Source organism: Monopterus albus, unplaced genomic scaffold (assembly GCF_001952655.1).
Source record: "Monopterus albus unplaced genomic scaffold, M_albus_1.0 scaffold263.1, whole genome shotgun sequence".
Classification (NCBI taxonomy): Eukaryota; Metazoa; Chordata; class Actinopteri; order Synbranchiformes; family Synbranchidae; genus Monopterus; species Monopterus albus.
In genome coordinates, this window is record NW_018128143.1 from 56,430 (window position 1) to 67,716 (window position 11,287).

Here is an 11,287-nt window from a genome sequence, read left to right on the forward strand (position 1 = left end):
TGAGAGATGAGCAATGATGTTTAGGTTTTTCTTCTTTATTCGTGGCATCTTCATCCCAGTAGCTGCAACGGAACAAAACATCTTTTATTACAGATTTTATAAAAATGTCAAATTGCAAGTTATATCTCACAATGACAAACATTTACACCTGGCTAACAAAATGTCTACTCTTTTAGAATGCACATGTACTTTCTACAATAAGACAGCACTAAGTAATGAATTCCATTTATTTAAATATCAAAACATGCATTTTGGAATTGACTTCTTAAAATAATCATACCCTTTCTGCACTTTTTATTACAGTGTCTCCGGGACATGAAGTTGTTCTCATTTCCCCCGCAGCCACTGTACTGAAACATCTGGCATCTCTTGGTCATGGTGTTGTATGCAAACCTCTTCTCTGCACCGTGACATGTCCCCCTGTCCACAGGACTGAAGCACACCGCTTCAGGCTTCAGCTCTGTAAATTATGGTTAAGAGCCAGAAAACATCAAAGTTATGAATCGGGGCTGCAACTAACAAGTGTTTTCATTATCAAGTACTGTTCAGATGGGGCCCAAAATGAAATCATCCTGTCAATAATCCATTAAATTATATATCACTCTGCATTCTTTCCATCATGGATCCATTCCAGCTTGACAGCAGAATCAATGCTAATGCTGGGTGGTTATTAGTAGTAATAGTAGTATCATAGTAGTATTTCTGTCTCACAAAGCCAATTCCCACACAGCAGAGCTGCTTTAGTTTAGGGTTAGTTTGTTTCTCTTTGTTCTGTTTATCATCAATTTATTCATAAGAGTCTATAATACACTCTCCCTGCTATAACTGAACATGTACTTCATTATATAACCACAAGATGTCAGTCTTATACAGGAGCCAGCAGGTGAGGCTGGATAAAACCACATCCAGCACCCAGACAACCCACTGTCTGGTTTGGTTCAGCAACTAAACAGGACAGGAACAGACTCCAGCGAACAGTCAGGACTGTAGAAAGAACCACTGGTGCAAGCCTGTCCTCCATGGAGGGTACACCTCACGCTTCAAGAGGAGGCCAGAGAAGATTTCTGCAGACCCCTCCCACCCTGGACACAAACATTTTGAACTCCTCCCTTCTGGATGGCGCTACAGGTCACTGTACGCTAAGACAACCAGGCACAGGGACAGTTTCTTCTCCTGGGCCATCACTCTGATGAACACTTAAGCCACGACTGTATGACAAGACACCACAATCATCCCAGTGCAATACACTGTAAATATAACCACTGTTTACATCAGGCTGAAAGCTCTTCCGCCGTAATCTATATACATGTATATCTATTTATAAATACTGTCTTCCTTTATCTTCATCCTTTTCCTGCTTTGGATTGCACATATTTCCTAAGTGAATACATGTCTTCTACTTTTTTATCTTCAGATTCCTAGAATGTTCAAACATTGGCCATTAAAGATAAGTCGGAGTCTGAGTCTTTGCGTTCACCATGACAACATCTGCTTGATAGACTAACATCTAAACCCAATTCTATGATGCTCATTTTCAGCTTTTGTGAATTGAAAATTCAAATAACCCATTTGTACTCAGTGATGAACAACAACCAGAAAACAACAACAAACAGCATCTGATATTTATTACTGACACAAATCAGTACCAAATATTCTTCTCTGAATCTGTATAATTTTATATCTGAATAAAAGAATTGGTTACTAAGACGTTTTGTTCTCATGCCAGCACTGTTTATAAGACATACTTTGTAACAAGCCAACGATCTGGTGAGAGAAATCCACTGAGTACTGAGGCAAATTCCTCTGGAATCTTTCCCTCCTGATACTTTCTGACAAGAAACTGAATTCATAAAATTATAACTCTTTGAATGAGTTGAGGAGAGGAGGGCAGGCTGTCCCTGTGCTCTCCTGATGCCACACAAAAAAGCCTCGAAGCACGACAGTCGTGATATATGCTCCTTCACTGCTAATGCACAGAAAATTATTAAGTTGGAATATGACAAATGGGCTGTGGGAAGGCCACACTGTTCCTTTCACATCAGAAGCATTTTTGCAAGTTGTCTACCATGTGTGCATCACAGCACAATGAAATTTGATTTTATTATATTACAGTGAAGTTACTGGCAGCACATGCTGACGTGATAAATTAAGCAGATTTGCTTACTTTGATGTTTAATTATAAATCAAAATCGATCATAGAGTGATTGCTCTTCTGAGGACATGATGACTAATTTAATTACAACAGTTAATCTTTGACTGATGTCGGGTACTCTGTGGCTGTGGTAATGAATTAACACTGCATGAACTGTTTCTGGCCTATGTTTTGCTGTCTGCATTGATGTGATGATAAGAAAAGATTTTCCTCTCATCTTAAAAGAAAAAATATTACTCATTTTATTTTTCTTGCTGATCAGAGTTACAGTACTAGAAGCTATAATCTGTAACAGACTCATCTCTGATATTACTGAGAATGACAAACTACTCTCTTATGGTGTGTGTGGGCAGAGAGTGAGTGTAAGTTAGCCTCAGGTGCCTTTCCACTGACTTTACAGGTACTTGAAGCTGTCTCTGCTTTGTCTGAACACACCTTTAGAGTCATACTTTCCTACCTTTGGTCTCTTGATCAGTGTCCTTTGGTTGCACTTGAGGTTCATTTACAGGCGGTTCTCCTGAGAAGCAAACATGTGTCAGGGGATCAGTCATTTAAAGGACCAGGTCAGCATTTTGGAAAACATGCTTACTGTATGTGTTTTCATTGTGAGAGTCAGATGAGAAGACTGATACCACACTTAGAATGTGAATTCTACTGGTGGTATACTCTAGCTCTGCTATTTATTGTTGTTAATGATAATAATTTTCAGCCCTAAATATCTTGTTAACCTCCAAATACCACAGCAGAAATATCAGCAGGCCAGTGTCTGATGTGTTTACTGCTGTGAAATAAATCTCATACATATTTAATGTTTTTCAGCTTGTTAATGCCAAGAGAGGGGCCACAGGATTCAACAGAACTAAACTCTGAGATCCAAGTAGACAGAAACTAGTCAAGTCTGAGTAAAAAACAGTTTTTCCACACATTATGAACATCTCAACATCTGCCAGCAAAACTCTATGTGGTAATGTGTATAGTGCAAACAAATTATGCAGGATGTAGTTACTCTTTAATGCACAAACATAAGGATTAATCTTCCAATTTCAATTTTTAGAACAATAATTTATTATTTTAACAAGAATGACAAGAAACAGAAGCTTAACACATTATATTTGAAGCACAGAGATGTGTACATGCAGTCTTACCAGCTGATATGGTTGGCTGCACAAGAGCAAACTCTCTCACAGACTCTGTATGGACTTCTGGTGCCTTAGTGGGTTTTGCTATATTAACAATAAAGGAAAAATAAACTTTCAAGAAGATGTGTTTTCATTGCTGGCCACAGAACATAAATTCAAAAATAAACAATTGTGAGCCAGGGTTTTTGCATCACCTACACTTAGAACAAATCTCATTAAATCCCAGGGATTAATCACAATTACAACAAGCATCATTTCATTATCATCAGACTAGAAAGTGGGTTGGTCAGCAAATAGATATTTTCTACTAATGAAACCAGACACAGTCATCTACCTAAAATTGTTCCATAAAAAATGTAGAGTTTATAACTGATTTTCAGCAGAATTGGTCACAGGTGAGTGACTTGCTTGTTATCTACTTTGAATCTTCTAAATGGCAAAGTTGTTTCCCATATTTGGTCATTTTAAAACAAGTCAAATGATGGAATGTGACTTTGAGGTCTGTTAAAATTCATCAACCATGTCACCGTTCTGAAAGGAGATTCCATTTGCTGTGGACCAACTGTGATCGACTGTCTTTGAACCCCCAAAGTATATAAATGACATTGTGCATATTACTTTGAAGTAAAGGCAGGAAACTAATTATTTCCATTTGGTGAAATAAGAACAATGACAAGGTAAAAATAGGACAAACTACATTTTCAAATGTTGGGTCAGGCATTTACTGATGGCCTGTAGGTCTGAGGTGTAGATATGCTCTCTCATACTGCTCTAGACTGCATGTTTGTTATTTTAGCTGAGCAAGGTAACCCTCTCAACTGTGACTTTGACTGCTAGCAGTGCTGCTGCCTGGAGAGCTTCTGTGTTTGCCAGTGTTTACAGTAAAAGGGTCAAAGTTCAACTTGGCCTACCTTGGTTCTGACATTTTGCCTGGCATGCTGCCATGCTCCTGAAGTTGTTGGCATTGCCGAAGCAGCCGCCGTAAAAGAAGGCTTTGCACTGCTGACTCTCGCTGTCAAAGAAGTAACGTGTCACCAACCCTCTGCAGGGACCGGGAGCCTCTGCCAAATGACATGGGCTCTTGTCATCTAGGAAATGGAGAGAAGGAACAAGTGTAAGAAACCAAGAAAAGGATCCATTACAGCACTTAATTATTGAGTGTGTTACTAAATAACTAGATAGCAAATGTGTAAAGTTTCTTTTCAGTGAAGAATAATCAATATTTTGTTCCTCCATTTTTTGGGATCTGAAATAACAAATGTATGACTTTTACTGCTGAGTTATTCAACATAAAGATTAAACTTTTTTAATGGTGGGTTTGTTTTTCCAAGAAAGAAAGAGGCAGACAAAAGTGCCAGACTGTCTTCTACAGTCCACATTATGGGGTATCATCTTCACTTGGTTTATCTTGATCAGTTTTACATTTGATTCTTCTGCTAGTTCTTCTTTTTCTTTGTTTCTTCTTGTTTAATTTTGTCTGAAACTGAGAGCTCTAATCTAAAATCGACATGAAAACAAAATAGAAGAAAAAAATCATTACATACTTTACTGCCTTGATTAAATTTTCAGTTTCAGCGTGAAAGCAGCAAAATTGTACTAATTAGCAAGTTACTTTGTCAAGTGTGAAAAATCTTGCAACAAACACACTGGACAAAAAGCAAAGGTAATGGAAGACCAAAGGTCCAGTAGGACGTGAACACCAAGGGAGGAAAGATACCCACACAAACTCTTGTTATACTATAGTAAGTGCAATAAATGAAGTGCAGGCCATGACCCACTTTGCAATGATTGCCTGCTCAGTCACAACTAGCCCACTTCCTGTCTGTTCCCAGTACAGTGGCATTTCCACTCAAGTCAGATCTCAGATTCAAATTCACTCCCAGTTGTCCTCTATAAGCTGAAAAGTCAGTATTTCCAAGAACCTCCTAATGTTACCCTTTCTCCAGTGAATCACACCTCTCCTCTCCTGTCATATCTTTTCTACATCGTGCCTCAACTCTCACTCCCTCTGTGTTATTTCTTAGCAGTTGTCACATATATACTGTCACCCTTGGGTCTAGGAGTAGCGGGTGCCTTACTGCTGTAAGATACTGTACAGTCTGATGCTCTTTGCTTCAGTACAGTTCTTATTATTAGTCAGTCTTTTAGAAAGTGCTTTAGAAAGAAATGTTTAAATTTAGCATGTAGTGTAGCCTTTTGCACTGTCTTTAAACAGAAATCTGTTGTATTCCATATTATTATTACAGTGTGGGGTGCTCCACAGCAAAGGCAGGAGAGTTGTTGAGGAGGGTTCAGTAGAGCCCACCTGTATTTAAATAAGCCATTACAGTAACAGGTTCATGCTCGTTTGAGAGTCTGTAACATAAACTGTGAAATGCGTCACTTGCAGCAGACTGGCTCTGTTTGTAACAGACCTTATTGGCAGTGTCAACCAGTGCAGGTGCAATCTGACAAGCCTATCAACATCTGTTAACAGCAGCGTAGGGAGTGCGCATCCAACCATGGCAGGTGTAATGGGTTGAATGGTTCACCACACAAACACACACAGATATATGAGATACTTTCCAATTTAAAATGACAACAATGTGACATTTTACACTATAAATGTGCTGAGGCAGTGCAAACTCATGTTGTGAACCCAAAGTTTGATCATTTCACTCAGTGTAAACATCATAGCCTCAGTAAAGAGCTATAATAAAGCAATATGACACACAATGTATAATAATGTTAGAATGTAACATGATTTTAATAACAAGTGTTAATTGTTTGACATGGATTTGATGGCACTAAATATGCAGTGTTCATCAGTAGACTGCCTGAGTGCACATTGTTCACATTGTGCTCTGTACAACCTGGTCAATTAATAGTTTATGTCCACTACACTATTCATTTATAAACTCATTCAATGATCCTGACATGTTAGTTGATTTTGGTTTGTTAACTAGCTATACAGTAGCACACCTGGCTGAATTAACCATCTTAATAATAAAAAGGTATTTTGGGAAATACATATGTTTTAGTTCTTGTGCAAAGTTTCTGCACTTCCGTGTCTGTTATATGTGGCAGTTGAACCAGCATAGTTAGAAAGAACACAAATGTAATTCTGACACTTTGGTATGGGTTAAAGAAATGAGAAACACATGAGAAAAAGCATGCTAATTAGTGAGCTTCAGGCTAGTTGTTAAATGAGGTTAACCAGTTAATAAGGGTGTAGCTGCTGTTTACTGGACAGATATGAGAGTTGTATCAATCTAAAGTAAAGCCAACATTTACACCCACTGCTCTTTTTCAGGACAGGGTCAAAATGTTGGCTATACCTTTTTAAATATACCATGTAAGCTTTCAGTGTGCGGTCCTTTTTCTCATTTATGATTTAGTTTACCATGACCACCACGCGCCTTTTAGGCGTGCATTCATGTTAAGTCAGTTTCGTTAACCTAGTTGTATCAATCTACTTATCTAACTCTTGACAAAAAAGTGAAAAACCATGTCCCCAAAATGTTAAACTATTATTTTAAGTTTTATCTGTCACCCTGCAAGACAAGTGGGTTTACCACACAGTTATGAATTAGTTTGCAAAACAGAAAGTCAATGACACCTGCAAGACACTAAATTAGAATTCTGACACCAGAGCATTGAGAACACACCAGCCACACACACACACCATTTATCAGTAAAGTCTTTGAATAAGCACACGCTATCTAAGGCTACCGTGATTAAAATGCTATGATTGTAACATCTAAATACATTTTATGAGGTGACTTTGACTTAAAGGCATGGGCAAAGAGATTTGTCCAGGGATATTAAAGCACACTCTGTAGAGAAATGCAGTAAATGAATAATTCAGAAACACAGTTCTCTATTAAAGGTGCGAAGGTGGAAGAGGTGATTTGTGTTTTGAGAAGAATTATCGGTCAGCTCTTTTTTCAAGTGCTGGGTATGAATCATATGGTCGTCTGTTCTGAAGGCTTTGGCTGCTGTCCAGAGAGAACCTCAATCAGCAAAAATGATACTGGATGGATGAGTGGGTTTGTCTAGGAAGGGACACCTTTTCATGTTTGCTTTGATATTTTGGTGCCAGATGGGAGCAATGAGAAAAATCCAAGTGCACGTAGAAGGCTTCGAAAGTCTTGTTTTGTCCATTTAACAACCCAAACCCCAAATTATCAGTTTAATTAGACAAAGAGCAATACCAGTAACACAGAGGTGAGAACTAGGGGTTGTTTGGTGTTGCTTGAAAATGTTTTCAGTCCTTTACCTCATTAATTAATCAACCAATTGTTTCCAGAATGTATTCCCCAATGTCCATGTTTCCTTAACAATTGCCCAGTTTCCTCAGCAAACCCATATTGTTTGTACTGTTTGCTTTGTGCTCCTCTCCTTTGCTTCCGTTATTGTCTATATGGTTTTATTGCCTGTGACTGGGCATAAGTCCTGAGCCAAGGACAAAAAAGTGCACCTGTCACAGAGGAACACTGTGTTTGACTCTGACCTCTTCAAGCAGAGCTGTAAAAGGGAAGCCAGAGTAAAAGGCAGGGTCTGGAATACAATGCCTGTGGGTCACTGGGGTCTCAGTAAAGCATCAGGGCTAGAGAGTTAAGAAAAGATGCTTCCCCAAACAGAAAGCCAAAATATTCCTCATGTTGGTGTGTGACCTCTTTAAGAAGATTCTTGTTAAGCCGGCCACAGCTGTGTCATTCACGTGTAAGAAACATGAGAAGGTCTGACTTAATGATAGATGGAATCATTTAAATAAGAGTATGCCATCTAGTAGTTTTAGTGTGTACTGTTTGTGAGCTATAAAACGTCACTGATCTGATGAGAACAGCCCTGCTGCACAGGAAGGATAAAACTAATGCAGTGGCAAAAACACATTAGTCCCTGACCTTTTCAAACATCTGTAGCTGTTAAATCAAATCCTTGGAAAAGTCTAGCATCACCTTAGTTAAGAATCTAATGTACCTATGTATTTGTACAAATAAAAGATGTAATATTATCAAGATGTAAAAGCATGGTTCAAAACATCCAGACAGGAAAACGCTGCCATTAAAGAGCCTACTAAAACATTCATGGTGAAAAGATTGTTGTTAATTTAACTCAAGTGCTAATTGTTCATTTCAATTCATTTATAGATGTATTGGACTTAATATGACAAGCAAGACCACTATAACATCAGTTTTGCAGCAGTGAAGCATAAAACATGCTCATTTTCTCATTCATGACTATTTGTTTGCAGTGATCACACTGATGTTCCATACTGCCTGCTGATGGTATGAACTACACACTAATCATACTGTTTTTGCAGTACAGTTTTTCCATAACTACCGCAGTTTTACGGTTGTAAAGATCATCTTATTCCACACCATTTGGCTTTATCATCACATTCTGTATCATCTTTTTGCAGCTCTAACTTGAAACTCTGTATTTATATACTGTAAATCCAAGACTTTATGTTTTCATGGCTGCACCATTTAAAAATATTTTTGGTGTCTTGTGCAAAATTTTATATTTTTGTCCCCTCAATTCAGAGTGATATATTTAGCATCTTTGAAAACTTGCTCCACTGGGATTTAAATTAAAATTATGTTTGAACTTTTTCTGCATGAGTTTGCTGTTACACCAGTTATATAATATACAATTACAGAAGAGCTTTGCCAATTAAACTTGAAATAAAAAGCACAAAGATTCAGTACTTTTAGATTCAGTACTTTTTTTTTCCTGGAGCTCTCACCCCCATCTTCACATCACATTCATTTTATTTTTGACAGATGTGAGTAGCTCCACTGGTTCCTTTGTTCATTGCATTGTCCAACTGCAGAATACACTCAAAAAACAAGTTTTTTTTTTTTAATGTTCATACACACTTAAAGAGTAAGTGCACTTACAAATTATAATAAGGCAGTCCTCAGTATAATTGAAAAATGGAACAAAAGCAGAGTGAAAACGAATGTATAAGGCTTTGTTGGAGCGTGGCGACACTGTGGACCTGCTAGTCGGAGCTAACCAGGCATGAGTAGCTACTGTGGGGCTCTCGCGTCTCCGTTGGATAGACTTTGATGGTCATTAGAAACACATCTGTGGCCTGTTGAGAGCGTCTGTTGTAACTGGGCTGAGAAAATTTCATTATTGCATTATGTATTCATGACCATCCTGTTTATCCTGGTTCATGTACTGTTTGTAGAGCCTAAATATCTTGTTAAGCTCTGAATATAGCAGCTACCTACAGTTATCTAGAGGGCCACATGTGTGTTTATTACCACAGAACACTGTCTCTATAAAAGTAGTGTCATTTGGGTGGTCATTTATGGCTATTTTCAGTTCAACTCCAGAAATATGTTGGTATTAATTGTCTTTGTATTCCCTTTTTAAAAAGAGCAGCTCAGTAGTGATCTGCTTTGGAACCAACAAACAAAGTATGCGGTATCTCATACCAGTTTTTGACTCTGGCTATTAAACAATTAAACCAAAGTCAGCACCTGGCACACATGCTTTCATGGAAGTGTGATTCAATTTAGCTAAAAGCTGTGGCTACAAGGTGTTATACTGTGCTGTAACGTATTGTTTTTTGTTCAACCAAGACCCAATAAATGCCAGAGAAAATGTGTTTTATAACTCTGTTTAATGCAGTGTCATTTTGTTTATGATCAAAAAGCAGCACGTTGTGTACTCATACAGTGAGTGCAGCTTTAAAAATGACACAGTGCTGAGAAGGTGCCTCAAATTATTGCTGAAGAACTTTTATTTCATGTCAAATTTGAATCTGGAGCTACAAAAAAAACTCCATACTTACAGATTTGTCTTAAAGTGCAAACCTCTTTGCATGAATTCCATTGAAGTGACTTAAAATGGAGAAATCTACTATATATAGGGAAATGCATCTATTAATTCATCTCATGCAAAAAGGTGAAGGTTTGCCTCTAGGAGAATGCATTTTGTCACATAACACATCATCTAAATACTTTGATCAGTGTGTGACTGCCATATACACAAGGGCATATTTCATGCTGACTGGATAATCTGGAGTATTAAAGGTGCAATGTTTGTCTGCTTTGCATGACAGACTGTATTACATTAACATATGCAGCTGAGAGAAAAAGGTGTTCTTTGTCTCGAGCTTCCTTTTGTGGACATCCACTGTTTTCCTCACATGCATATCAGCATTATTCCACTACACAAAGCAACTCATCCTACTGTGGATAAAGTGAAGTTCCACATCTGAAAGCTCGTGATACATTACTGACATCCCACTTAACATGATGACATGCTGTCTTACTGCACTGTCAAGGTTTAGCAGGTATCATTATGCTCAAATGCTCTTGCACTGTTATGAAACATCAGATTTCACTGTTTTGGGTAATCCAGCATTTAGTGTTGTAATTTAGCTTTGCTCACCACAGAAGAACCTTCCACAGCTGCCACATAACATGCTTGGACTTGTAGCATTTGGCTGCAAGATGAAGAGGACTATAGCAAGGATGATGGCTGGCAAAAATTTTCCACTCAACAACAGCAACAGCAAGAACAGTTTTACACTCATATTTCTGCCTCTTTTTTTTTTTTTTTACAATCTCTCATGTCTGAAGCAAAAAAAAAAAAAAACTGTTAAAAAGGATCTTGCTTTTGATTCTGAGTGGCTGACATCAGTGTTTTATGACAATACTGATTATGTAACAAACTGGAAAACTAAAATTACCTTTTCGACTGTAGAGGCACAGTCCAATTGCTATTCAACCTGTGTGCAGCAGGCATATTGCCCACAGTGTTTTAAGGTGGTGAGAGAGAAAATAAACCTTGTGGTAAATAGATGGTAGTCTATTCTAGTCTAGAGGTTTTCATCTGCATTTTGAAGTCACCTGGGAACGCTGCTGTGCAAAAACTATTCTCCCCACTCATCCAGAATTCAGTAGGGGAAAGTATGTTTAGCTACCTTTTCCATTTCAGTCTAATTAAACTAAAATCAGGATCTTTTACATCAAGTCCTGAGTGCACACTCTTT

General features: G+C 38.0%; 1 protein-coding gene across 1 annotated transcript in view; it reads right to left on the reverse strand.

Annotated features, from left to right (window-relative positions):
• Nucleotides 1-6: 6 nt before the first annotated feature.
• The window catches only part of tfpia (tissue factor pathway inhibitor a), a gene marked incomplete at its 3' end in the record, with an annotated part of 33,229 nt that continues 21,948 nt past the window's right edge, over nucleotides 7-11,287 (reverse strand). The window contains exons 3-7 of the mRNA XM_020621622.1: nucleotides 4,203-4,379; nucleotides 3,298-3,375; nucleotides 2,610-2,669; nucleotides 281-460; nucleotides 7-62 (exon numbers count right to left, since the gene is read on the reverse strand). Coding sequence (XP_020477278.1) covers nucleotides 7-62; nucleotides 281-460; nucleotides 2,610-2,669; nucleotides 3,298-3,375; nucleotides 4,203-4,379 — 551 coding nt within the window. The remainder of the gene's footprint in view (nucleotides 63-280; nucleotides 461-2,609; nucleotides 2,670-3,297; nucleotides 3,376-4,202; nucleotides 4,380-11,287) is intronic.